This window comes from Canis aureus, chromosome 27, assembly GCF_053574225.1.
Source record: "Canis aureus isolate CA01 chromosome 27, VMU_Caureus_v.1.0, whole genome shotgun sequence".
In the NCBI taxonomy this organism is placed as follows: domain Eukaryota; kingdom Metazoa; phylum Chordata; class Mammalia; order Carnivora; family Canidae; genus Canis; species Canis aureus.
In genome coordinates this window covers 9,682,970-9,695,863 of record NC_135637.1, presented here as the reverse complement: position 1 = coordinate 9,695,863, position 12,894 = coordinate 9,682,970, and the positions used below count along the sequence as shown (strand labels likewise).

At 44.9% G+C, this 12,894-nt stretch overlaps 1 protein-coding gene and 1 pseudogene across 2 annotated transcripts; one reads left to right on the top strand and one right to left on the bottom strand.

The window, feature by feature from the left end:
- Window positions 1-1,796: 1,796 nt before the first annotated feature.
- Window positions 1,797-5,352, bottom strand: LOC144299760 (large ribosomal subunit protein eL21 pseudogene; annotated as a pseudogene). The gene is made up of 4 exons (XR_013366445.1): window positions 4,440-5,352; window positions 4,063-4,159; window positions 2,607-2,749; window positions 1,797-2,405 (listed from the first exon to the last, which is right to left on the bottom strand). The product of XR_013366445.1 is annotated as a large ribosomal subunit protein eL21 pseudogene (transcript).
- SNRNP35 (small nuclear ribonucleoprotein U11/U12 subunit 35) lies at window positions 4,621-11,229 on the top strand. The gene is made up of 2 exons (XM_077875340.1): window positions 4,621-5,065; window positions 10,270-11,229. The coding sequence occupies exon 2, from the start codon at window positions 10,273-10,275 to the stop codon at window positions 11,011-11,013; it is 741 nt and encodes a 246-aa protein (XP_077731466.1). The 5' UTR covers window positions 4,621-5,065; window positions 10,270-10,272; the 3' UTR covers window positions 11,014-11,229.
- Window positions 11,230-12,894: the final 1,665 nt, after the last annotated feature.

The following is a 12,894-nucleotide window of genomic DNA, read 5'->3' as shown; positions in this document are numbered from 1 at the left end:
TAATAAATCATCTATCTATTGTAAAGTGTAGAAATCCTAGGGAAATCAAGATCTTTTAGGTCAGTATGGAGGGTTTGAGATAAGTAGGACTTTTAGCATATTCCTGAGGTAGGACTATCCAAGTATATTGCTGACTGTTCTGTGTAAAAGTATAAAGATACTGACTTTGGGGGTTGATAGGGATGCTGAAAAAAAGCACTGCATAAGGCAATGACAGAAAAAGTAGTGGTTTCAGCTGGTATATTAGAGGAAGGTATGAGAGTCAGGAACAATAGGGTGGCAGGGTGTGACTGTATTGGTAACTGCCCTAAGGTCACAAAATGCCTTCCTCTATCATGGGGTTTTTTAGCTGGAAAAAAATGGGGTTAATACAAGGATTAGTAGTGAGGATGATCAGTCCTTTGTTGATAAAGTCTTGAATAATAGGAGTTATTCTTTTAATGGACATAGGGCTTAAAAGGTATTATGTAATACTGGGTAAGGCTTTTCTTTAATGGATCAATTTGAATAGCTATTGGGGCAGCCGAGGTTATATGTCCCAAATTGTTGGAGAGGCTGCCCACAATTGATTAGGGAGCATATTTAGGAATGGAGGGCAGTGGACTGCTTGGAGGGCAGTACTGGGCAGATATGGGTAGAATTAGAAATTTTGAAGATTGAGGCAGATGTAACTGCATTTCATTTTTTTGGTGAAAGGAAATATGGGCCTGGGAAGTGTACAAAAAATTTCTTCCTAACAAAAGGGCTGGGGTGGGGGAAGTGTGCCTGGCTGGCTCAGTTGGTAGAGCATGCAACTCTTGATCTTAGGGTCCTGAGTTTGAGCCCCACATTCAGCATGGAGCCTACTTAAAGAATAAAAGAAAATGCTGGGGATGAGGGTACCAATAAAAAGGAATTGTTACCTTGTCGAGTGCCAAGAATGAACTCTAGGGGTTCAGATGATGGGACAGTTGGTGGCTGATAAATGACTCTGATCATGGTTAAGTGCTTTTGTATTCTTGAGGCAAGGGACTGGAAAATAAATCGGGGGTTGAGGATTGAAGAAGTTGCTCCAGTATCTATAAAAATAAAATCATCTTAGGGGTGCCTGGGTGGTTTAGGGTCTGACTCTTGATTTTCATTTAGGTGGTTATCTTGGGGTTGTGGGATTGAGCTCTGCATCAGACTGCTCAGCTTGGAGCCTGCCTGTCCCTCCCTCTTTGCTCCTTCCTCTGCTCGCACTCTGTCAAATAAATTAAATCTTTAAAAAAGATTTTTAAAAAAATTTATTTGACAGAGAGATAGCAAGCACAAGCAGGGGGAGTGGCAGGGAGAGGTAGAAGCAGGCTTGATCCCAGGACCCTGGGATCATGACCTGAGCCAAGGTAGGTTAAACTGACTGAGCCACTCAGGCGCTCCAAATTAAACTTTTTTTTTTTTTTTAAAGAATAAAACCATTTTCATTCTAAATTGTTATGGGAGTTTCTCCGTTGGTGTTTGCTAGAATTGAAAAAAATCCCTCTTTTGTCCTTGGAGCATCTCTAATTGGATAGAGGGATTGTTTTTGAGATTTTTGTTTTTGTTTTTTTAGAGAGTGCACACACATGTACATGCACGTGAGTGGAGCTGAGAGGGCATGCGCAGAAGAGAGCATTTCAAGCAGGCTCCAAGGCCCAGCACAGAGCCAGGGACCCTGAGATGACCTGAGCCGAAATCAAGAGTTGGACACTTAATTGCACTGACCAGGTTTCCCAAGATTTTTGTTCTTTTGGAGCTATCTTTTATATTTCAAGCATTTCTTTTTGAAAGATCCAGGGTTTTGTTTTATAATTTTTTTATTATTTATTTATTTATTTATTATTTATTTACAATCCTGAGGTCTTTTATTTTCTTTATAGTTATCATGCCATGAATTCATAGGGAATGGGTTCCAGCAGTTCAGGCTCCTTTCTATTGGTTCTCACAAAGTGTGCTTCTCTGGGTGGGGCAGGCTGGCGCTTCAGTTGGACCCAAGTACCTTTCTCTTTGGCTTCCTTCTTTTTCTGATCATTTTCCTTCACACGCTTCAGGAATCTATCTTGGCTCTTTGAGTGTTTAATATGCTCAATGCGGACATTAATTCTCTTGGCAAGAATCTTGCCCTTAACTTGTTTGTTTACAACAATGCCAAAAGCATGCTGAGTAACATTGTAGACCCTTCCAGTTTTGCCATGGTAACATTTGTGGGGCATTCCTTTTTGAACAGTGCCCATTCCAATATCCAATATCACCTTTCTTATAGATTCGCATGTATGTGGCCAAAGGAACAACTCCATGTTTTCTAAAAGGCCTAGAGAACATATAGCAGGTACCTCTCCTCTTTCCCTTTGTGTTGGTCATTTTGGCGAATTACTGGAAGATGGCGGTTCCGTATAATTTTTTTTTAATTTTTTTTTTTTATTTATTTATGATAGTCACAGAGAGAGAAAGAGAGAGAGGCAGAGACACAGGCAGAGGGAGAAGCAGGCTCCATGCACCGGGAGCCCGACGTGGGATTCGATCCCGGGTCTCCAGGATCGTGCCCTGGGCCAAAGGCAGGCGCCCAACCGCTGCGCCACCCAGGGATCCCCCGTATAATTTTTTTTTAAGTAGGCTCCATGCCCAACATGGGGCTTGAAATCATGACTCTGAGATCTTGAGACCCTAAGATCAGGTGAACTCTCCTGAATTTCAGGTGAACTCTTCTGAATTTTCTTTTGGTTAGGAAAGTCTTTTGCAAGATTTAGAAGTTCTGTTTAGGACCAGAGGATGAAAGAAGGGGGATCAGATTATGTTTAGGACCAGAGGATGAAAGAAGGGGGATCAGATTATTGTGATTTGTACCAGTAACTTTGACTTTGAAAGATGCTATGACATTAGTTTCGGGAAGATGGATGGTGGCAGGGCTGAGGAGGAGAAATTTCAGAGGAGAAAAAATGAACTTTGGAAAGATCTCCATATAGCAGAGGAAATAGGGATGCAGTAGGAGACAGAATTGGAAATGGAAGATGTAGAATAATTCTTGATTTGGTGTTGAGTTGTTCGGTTTTCATCTTTCTTTGACTTTTGTATTTTTTTTCTTTTGTGAGGCTATGACTGAGTAGGTTCTTTTTTTTTTTTTTTAATTTTTATTTATTTATGATAGTCACAGAGAGAGAGAGAGGCGCAGAGACACAGGCAGAGGGAGAAGCAGGCTCCATGCACCGGGAGACTGATGTGGGATTCGATCCCGGGTCTCCAGGATCGCGCCCTGGGCCAAAGGCAGGCGCCAAACCGCTGCGCCACCCAGGGATCCCTGAGTAGGTTCTTTTGGGGGCTTCTAAGTACCAATTGAAATAAGCTTCCACTGATTTTGTGAAGTATGATGGCTTCACCTTTCCAATTGTGCTCTTAAATATACCAATTTAGGGATATCAAAGGTGCCCCAATGAGGCCAGTGAAGTTTTAAAAGATCTTTAGTGATTTGAACCCAGGTTGAGGAAGCATACAACTCCCTGGGCCATTTTTTATTTTCTTATTAGGATTTTATGTATCTGTTTAGAGAGGGAGCAAGCACAAGTGAGGGAGGGCAAAGGGAGACGGAGAGAAGCAGACTTCCACTGACCCAGGAGCCCGTCACAGGGCTCCCTCTCACAACCCTGAGATCATGACCTGAGCTGCAATCAGACCCTTGGCCACCCTGGTGCCCCTGGGCCAATTTTTAATCTGTACAACCAGCAGGCTGATCATCAAGAGCTCTTTGAGACAATGGTATCCATTCTGTATTGGAGGAATCCCCTGAACTGATATCGGTTCTGAAGTGAGGAAATCTCCTCCTTTCCCAAAATCTCAGGGTGCCTGACTGGTTCAGTTCATGCAGCAGGAGACTCCTGATCTCAGGGTCATGAGTTCGAGCCCCACCTTAGGTGTAGAGATTACTTAAAAGGGGGGAGGGCGGCAGAAAGAAAAGTCTCCTGAGCTATACCGAGGTGGGAGGTTGGGGATGTGAGAGGACCATGCCTGTCACCACCACCCCCAGTTATAGGAGCAGCCCTAAGAGAAGCAACACGGGGCTGCAGTGCTCACTTGGGCAGGTCCAGAGGTCCGCGGGAGGTGCCTAAGGTGGCTTCACATCTTTTCTTTGGCTGCTCCAAACTGCTAAGGAAAAACCTCAGAAGCGTGCCTATGAGCGAGGAAAAAAACAACTATTTAGGTGTGAGGCATAATCCAATTCAGTTGTGTGCCCCTCCCCAGACGTGTTTTTATTTTTGAAAAGATTTTATCTATTCTCTAGAGACACAGAGAGGCAGAGACACAGGCAGAGGGAGAAGCAGGCTCCATGCACCGAGTCCGATGTGGGACTGGATCCCAGGCTCCCGGGATCACGCCCTGAGCAGAAGGCAGATGCTCAACCACTGAGCCCCCCCGGGGATCCCCCAGAGGTGTGTTTAAAGCTTGTTTACCCCAGCGAGGGAGAACTTTCATCTGGCATGGGCTGCGGGGTGGTCGGTTGACCTCTTTAGGTCAAGTCTGTGAGGCGGCGTGTTCATTCCAAGAGGCGGCTGCCCTTCCGCGAACTCCACAAAATGGTGGCTGACGCAAGATGGAGTCAGGGTTGTCAACCCTTCCTGGCTCCCTCCTCTTCAGTGTGAACTGGCTCACGCACCCTCTGCAGACACTTCGATACAAGCCGATTCCCAAAGTGAGTCTGAGAACCGACACTCCCACAGCGCTGACACATCCCTTCGCTCGGGAGGGTGATTCGGCTCCTCCCAGAGCACTAACCGCACATTCGATAGTCTTTCAACTCAATCGTTCAATTTAGGAGTTTGTCTTCGTGCAAAAAGTTAGAAAAGCTAAAAGCTCATGCTCTTCGGAGAGGACATACCCTGGAGGTTCAATACACATGGATTACTTTTTTTTTTAAGTTAAAAAAAAAAAAAAAAAAAAAAAACCAAACCACTGCTCGCGGCGAATCTGCTTCCTCCAATGTAAAGGTCTACTCAGGCGGGCGCGAGGAATCTCCCGGCGCTTCAAGTCCGGGGAGTCCGCTGGCCTCTGTGGAAAGGGAAGCCCGAGCATTGCCGAGGTGAGTGGCAGCAGCTTGGCGCCAGCAAGGCCCACTCCGGCGGGAAGGACGAGGGAATTGGGCCGGGACCCTGCGTCCACTCGTGTAAGGGCCGCCATGTTGACGCCTGGCAAAGGGGGGAGCCCTTGGGGGATTTGTTGCGGACAGCGGGGGCGATAGCTCGGTGGAATTAGGGCCCCTTCTCCCCCCAGAGGGTGAGAGGTCGGGGGGTGGGCAGCCTCCAGGGCCATCGGTCAAAGCTGGGGTGCTGCGGGGCTACTGGCAATGTGGGCTCTTCTACCCAGACTTCCGGCTTCGCGGCCGCGGGGCCACTGCGCATGCTCGGGAGGCTTCGGCGGGTCTGATTTCGGTTCTATTTCCCTTTTGCGGGCGAAGCGCGGGAATATTCTAAATTCCGGGGATTCAGTAAGAGGGGGGCATGTTTTCTTGGATGGTTTCTTAATAGCTGATCTGTATAATAACTTATAAAGCACTTTCACGGACACTGTCTTATCTAATCTTTTTTTATGATTTTTAAAAAGATTCATTTATTCATTAGAGACACAGGGAGAGAGAGGCAGAGACACAGGCGGAGGGAGAAGCAGGCTCCACGCAGGGAGCCCGACGCGGGACTCGATCCCGGACTCCGGGATAACGACCCCAGCGGAAGGCAGATGCTCAACCGCTGAGCACCCCGGCGTCCCTGTCTTAATTTTAACAAAAACCTAGTGAAGTGGCAGGTAGTTACATTTTACAGATGGTTTAAATTTTGCCAGGAGAGGACTAGGTCTTAAACCTGGTGTTCTGCCTCCAGGTCCTGTGTTCTCCTGCGCTTTCCACACTTTTTTCTTTAAGGATTAATTGTTCCATTCCCCCACCATTCATCTCTCATATCTCATCCTCATGTATGAAATAATGATACGAATCTAAAAAATCCAAAGAAATTGTAGGAAATCTCAACATAATTCTGCAATGGGAAGAATACTGTGAATGATGAATGAGAAGCTGTGATGCCTGCTGCTGCTCTCTTGGCATTTAGTTTAAGAGTTTTTTTTCCCCCCTTGGCATTTATTATTGAAAGGATACCACCAATGAGGAGAAACAGAAAATTCAGATTATCCCTTAGTAATTCCCTTCAGATTTTTAAAAAGATCTCTTCAAATTTTTAAACAAGATTTTATTTGTTTATTTAGAGAGACAGATAATGACAGAGATCAAGAGTGAGGAGGAGAGGGAGAAACAGGCTCCTGGCTGAGCATGGAGCCCAATGAAGGGCTCCATCCCAGGACCCAGGGATCATGACCTGAGCAGAAGGCAAATGGTTAACCAACTGAGCCACCCAGGCATCCCTAAAGATTTTATTTATTTCATAGAGCAAGTAAGAGAAAGAGTAGTGGGGAGGAACAGAGGGAGAGAAAGAAGCAGACTCCCCGCTGATCAGGAAGCTTGATGCCCAATGCCCCAGATCATTATTTGAGCTGAAGGCAGATGCTCAACTGAGCCAACCATGCTCTCTGTATAGTGTCAGTTTTATTTGATGGATCTTTTATGACCTGTTCTTGTTGACTGGGGAAGGGATTCTTTCCTCAGCCTCAAAAACCCAGACTCCTTGTAGGATTTTGTTTTTTGCTCTTCCCATCTCCAAAGTTTCATATTTTATGACAGCCATCTAAGGAAATACTGTAGTTAAGAGCTCAAGTTCTGGAGTGGTAAAAGCCCTTGAATGTGACTACCTGGCAGGGCTACTTGTGATTTGCAGCAAAAGAAAGTTTTGTGTATCTCCCTCCTCATCTGAAATGGCACTGATTGTAGAACCTATGTCCCAACAGTGCTGTGAGGTGAGGGTGTTACAGGATTTTTTTTTCTCTGTTGGTGCGGAGAGCTCTTGGTCACACTCCTTTGAAGAATGAAGAGGTTAGAGCAGACAAAGTCGTGGGCGGCAAAGCAAGGTTTATTGAGCGAAAGCAAAGTGATAGTACAAAGCTCCCAAGAAGGGGCCGGAGAGGTTGCCACCAGAGTTCCTAAGTCTAGGGGGTTTTATGGGCTTGTTAGCTGGCTGTTTTAATCTGATTAACCCTCCCTGCGCCTGTCATACAGTTGGGTTTTTGTCATCTATCACTTGGTGGAAAGCTCCTTCCAGGGTAGTATAAAATCCTTTGAAGGGTGGTTTCCTCTTAGGGTAGGGCCCCTTGTCCCTGCCTGCCTTCTAGCTATCCTTCATCAAGAGGAGTTAAGTGCTTAGCATAGTGGCAGGCACCCCCTAAGTCTTCAGTACAAGTTAACTATAATTATCATGGTCCTCATGTTTGTGGGTTTTTGTGTTCCCCCGGCAGCCCTGTGATGGAGGATAGGGAGTGCGGTCTGGAATGTTAGGGCCAATAAGGATGGAATTGTTAGACCATACTAGAGCAGGAAGAGAGTCAAACAATGTAGTGTGCATTCTCTCTCTCTCTCTCTCACTCTCTCTCTTTTTCACGTGGACAAATTCCATGAAAGAGAAGAGATACAAAGTGAGTTAGAGACAGCACCCAGACAGGACTGAAATCCTCTCTTGTCTTGTTTCTCCAGCTGTTATTAGAGTTGCTGGTTAACAAAGACAGGCATAGATGCCCTCCTTTTACAGGGTAGTGGCAGACAGTATCGGTGTGCCCAAGATTGTGAATCCGAGAAACCACGAAGGAGCCCACACTGATGCAAGCACACGAGTGTTGATTAGCAAGCTCGAGCTTGGGTCCAAGTGTACCGGACACAGCGGAGGAGGGACTTGGACCCCGAAGTGGGTTACAGCTGGGTTTTTTATAGGCTAGTCTAGAGGATTTTCAGAAGGGGTGGAGGAATTTTTCAAGTTCTGTTTACATTCTGATATGGGGGTTTCAAGGGCATTGAGCTCTGTTCTCATTCTAATATGGGACTTTCTACCACAGGTGGGCTCTGTTGCCTTTCTGATACCAGATTCTCTGCCTAGGGCAATTCTGAGCTCTGTTGTCTTTCCGATATGGGATTCCCTGCCGAGGACATTCTGCAGTTTTTCCTATAAAGTTCAGCTCTTATTCACAGGGGCCTAAGATGGCTGTACTTGTGCTAATGCTAAACTTTAGGTGGGATGGCCTTGATTTTTCTCAAGGCCTCTGCAAGTATAAAGTTGTTTTGCCTATCAGTTTGCAATGAAGTCATCCTTTTTGTCTGATTTGGAACAAAGAACTTCACTAACTTTTGATTGGAGTTGGTTTAGTTCCTCAGTATTTATCAGGAAGTATCCCAGAATCTGGAGATACAGTAAAGCATACACTAGACTGAAGAGTGTTTACTGTGTGTTCGGGGAAAATGAGATTGGTATTACAGAAGCCATGAAGCTGTGAGGTGTAGGACAGATTAATTTGCTTCACAGGGAGGTTGGAAGCTGGGCTTGGAAGGACCAATAGAATTTCCATACGTGGAGATGTGGAAAGGAAGAGGCTGTTCCCAGGAGAGGAAATCGCACAGGGCAAGAACCAGAGCTGGGGAATTAGGGCACATTTAAGGAATGAGAAGCAATCCTGGGTAAAACAGATTTTGCAATGGCATGTGGTAAGAGGCTAAGTGATGCTCAAAAGGTCTTGAGTGCAGTGCTGTTGACTTTGGATTTTATTGTTTTGGTGTTTTTATTGGGAATATAATTTCACAGTTTATCCCATAAATAATCACTCCTCCTACATAACCCATCAACTGAAGAAAAACGAAAGCAAAAAGATCCTTGAGGAAAATATGAGTAAGAGGGTAATTATAGATATTTTAATATCATGGAAAGATGTAATGAATGAGAGTACTATATAAATTGTTCAGAGCCCTGGTTTGTTAATTAATTAAAGTAAGCTCTATACCCAACGTGGGGCTTGAACTCATGAGCCCTACATCAGGAGTCGTATGCTTTGACTGAGCTAGCCAATCATCTGGAGTCCTGGTTTTAAGGTAACATATTTTGATATTGGCTGTAAATTTTGCAGAGATGGTCACGTGAGCATTACCAGTGTCTGAAATGTTGGCAGACACTATTCTAGCAGAGTCACCAGAATGTGAATCAATTACCATGTTAACTGCCTCTCCTCTCAGTTTAAACTTTCCCACCCTCTTTAAAAAAAATTATCCTGTATCAGAACAAACGACAGTTGGAGGAGTATGCTTGTGGGATAAAATTGCCATTGCAATCAGTTCCCATGCCATAAGGCACAAACAGATTATCAGCCAGGGGATTGAGAAAAAAATCTCATATTCCTTTTGAATCAAAGAGCCTGCTGCTGCTGGGTCACTGTAGTTTTAGCTTTGCTACCTATGCAAAATACTACATCAAAAACGCCATTTTCGGGATCCCTGGGTGGCGCAGCGGTTTAGCGCCTGCCTTAGGCCCAGGGCGCGATCCTGGAGACTCGGGATCGAATCCCACATCGGGCTCCCGGTGCATGGAGCCTGCTTCTCCCTCTGCCTGTGTCTCTGCCTCTCTCTCTCTCTTTCTGTGACTATCATAAATAAATAAATAAATAAATAAATAAATAAATAAATAAATAAATTTTTTTAAAAAACACCATTTTCCCTTGTAGTTTTGTTTTGCTAAAAAAAATCCTTATCTTTCTTATCTTTTAATAATGCATACCAAAACATTTACAGATGAGCATGTAATAATATCCAGAATTTCCTGCAAAGTAATCTAGGAGTGAGGATGTGAGTGGGCACCGATGAAACAAGACTAGCTACATGTTGGTCAGTCAGGTGATGAGTCTGTGGAAGGTTATGCCATTCTCTACATGGTACATGTTTGAGGTTCTTGGTAGTAAAGAGTTTTTAAAAACACCAATTTTCATAGCAGTTCCGAGGCTTGTCTTCCTATGACCATTTTAAAGTCTGAAAGGTGAGCCTGGATTCTGATCCATGTTGCCACATTTTAATGTGGTTGGTAAGTGTCCTGATGGGACTAAATTGGATGATACACAGATGGATCAAACCCAGCAAATTGCCCTGTGCTTCTTCCCGGGATGGAGGGTTGAGCAGTGCGTGACAACATCTTGGAGCCCCACTGTCTGGCTTTGATATTGTCCCACCCACTTTGTAGCTGGAAGGCCTCACGCTCTAGGTCCTTTCTTCCCTATTGAAGAAAGAGTGAATAATAGCATCTATTTCTCAGGGTTATTTTAAGGATTAAATGAGTAGCTCACAGTAGGTGCTACATAAAGGTTTGCTGTGATCCTTCCTAGAACATGAACGATTGGATGCCCATCGCCAAGGAGTATGACCCCCTTAAAGCTGGCAGCATTGATGGCACTGATGAAGATCCACACGATCGTGCTGTCTGGAGGGCAATGTTGGCCCGATACACTCCCAACAAGGGCGTCACAGGAGACCCCCTCCTCACCCTGTTTGTGGCAAGACTAAACTTGCAGACCAAGGAGGAGAAGTTAAAGGAAGTATTTTCTCGCTACGGGGACATCAGGAGGCTTCGGCTGGTGAGGGACTTGGTCACGGGTCTTTCAAAGGGCTATGCCTTCATTGAATACAAAGAGGAGCGTTCTCTGATCAAAGCGTACCGAGATGCAGACGGCCTGGTGATTGACCAGCATGAGATATTTGTGGACTATGAACTGGAAAGGACCCTCAAAGGGTGGATCCCTCGGAGACTTGGAGGAGGTCTGGGAGGGAAAAAGGAATCTGGGCAGCTGAGGTTTGGGGGGCGTGACCGGCCTTTTCGAAAACCCATTAATTTGCCAATTATTAAAAACGATCAATACAGAGAGGGAAAACGGGAAAAGCGGGAGCGATCTCGGTCTCGAGAAAGACACTGGGACTCTCGGACGAGGGACCGAGACCATGATCGTAACCGGGAAAAGAGATGGCAGGAGAGAGAGCCAAGCAGGGTGTGGCTAGAAAGTGACTGGGAGAGAGAGAGGGACTTCAGAGATGACCGAGCCAAGGGGAGGGAGAAGAGGGACCGAAGTAAATAGAGGCTCACCAGCATCGCCAGAACCCAGACCCAGCATAAACAGAAGCACAGAGATCTGTGTTGCTTTTATATAGTATGTATGTCCAGTGCTTGAGTAAAGCTTGCTAATGGTGGTGGGGTCTGGAGTAAGTTTTCTTTCCGATCTGGAACCCAGGTTCCAGCTGAACATGATATTATGAACTTTATCTCTCATTATTTAATAAACTTGAGAAACAGTTTTGTCTTTGCCAGCATCTACACAGAAGGGCAGGTAGCAGTAGAGAATTTGTTTTTGCAATTTTGATTTTCTCCTGCCTGTTGGAATTGACCATTTGGGGGGCTTGGCAAAATGAAGTGATGACCGAAAATCATTTGCAATACTCTCAGACTCTTGGGAACCTGAATATGGCCAGAGTAAGCTGTATCTTTTCCATCTTTATACTGTAAAGGCTTGGCAAACTGAAATAAAAATGATATAGGGCAGTGAATTCAGGGATAATGTTCAGAACTTCATAGCAAAGCCAGTGTGTGCAGTAGCCTGGGTCAGCAACCAGCTATTCTCAAACAAATGTAACTCCATTCTTGAGCCAAATGCTGATTGCCTTTTTTTCCTCCCTGTTTTTGGCAGGGAGGCTGGCATTTAAAGTGAAAAACCAGGGATGCCTGGGTGGCTCAGTGGTTGAGCGTCTGCCTTCGGCTTAGGGCGTGATCCCGGGTCCAGGGATTGAGTCTTGCATCAGGCTCCATGCAGGGAGCTCCCTCTGCCTGTGTCTCTGCCTCTTTCTCTGTCTCTCTCATGAATAAATAAATAAAATCTTAAAAAAAAAAAAAAAAAAAAATGAAAAACCAAAGTTGCAGGGCTCTAAGGCTCTGGTCTGTGAAGCTCTAAAGAAGTGATCATGAAACGGCGAGAAATCAATGAAAGAGGCTTCTATGTGGTTCTGATGGATTGATTTGTCTTCTCCCTCTTGGACATCTGGCCTCCCATTTGTTGGAGGGCTGGATATATTGACGTTAACTTTTAAGGGCTTTGAAAAGTACCATGTTGTTCCCAGGATTTTCACCAAAGTGACACTTAGCATTTTTGTTTTATTAATGGCTGTATCTTTGTAAGCTCAGCTTCTTTAAAATTCAAGATGTTTCATGCAAAGTAAATGATTTAGTATCAAGACTCAACACATTCACGTCCAGGTTTTTGCATTTGGGGTATGAATCTCATTATGTAGGGAATCTGTTCTATTTTAAAACTATTAGGGCAGTTTTAGAAAAATAGGTTCTTTCCTTTGTAAAAAAAATTTTTTTTTAAGATTTTATTTATTCATGAGAGACACAGACTGAGGGAGAGGCAGAGACACAGGCAGAGGGAGAAGCAGGCTCCATGCAGGGAGCCCAATGCGGGACTTGATCCTAGGACGCCAGGATCACGCCCTGGGCCATAGGCAGGCACTAAACCACTCAGCCACCCAGGGATTCCCCCCTCTGTAAATTCCTAGCGCAGAATTTTACCATCTCCTATGTCTCAGAAAACAGCCATGCAGGTGTACACTCTTCTGACTTCATTCAGGTTTTGCAAAGTGCTCCGTTACGACACCAAAAGTGTGTTATGGGCTAGAGTTGGCAGGTACTTCAGCTAAACAAGCTCTCCACATTAGGGAAGCTTGTGTTGTGAGACAACAGCAGAAAAAAGAAATCCAGTCATGGTGTTTACATTATCCACGCTAGTGGTTAACCCTGGGTACCAGAACATAGATGGATTAAACAAATATGCAAACACAGATCCCATCCTTGACTTTGAAGCTTCACATTGTATGGACCCTGGTAACTAAGCAAAACAAAAAAGTTGGTGTAAAGCCCCCACAGCAGGGACCTTAGCAGTAGCTACATGACAAAGGCATAAACCCTA

Coding starts and splice junctions, on each gene's coding strand:
- SNRNP35 (XM_077875340.1), top strand. CDS start 10,273: ATGAACGATTGGATGCCCATCGCCAAGGAGTATGACCCCCTTAAAGCT.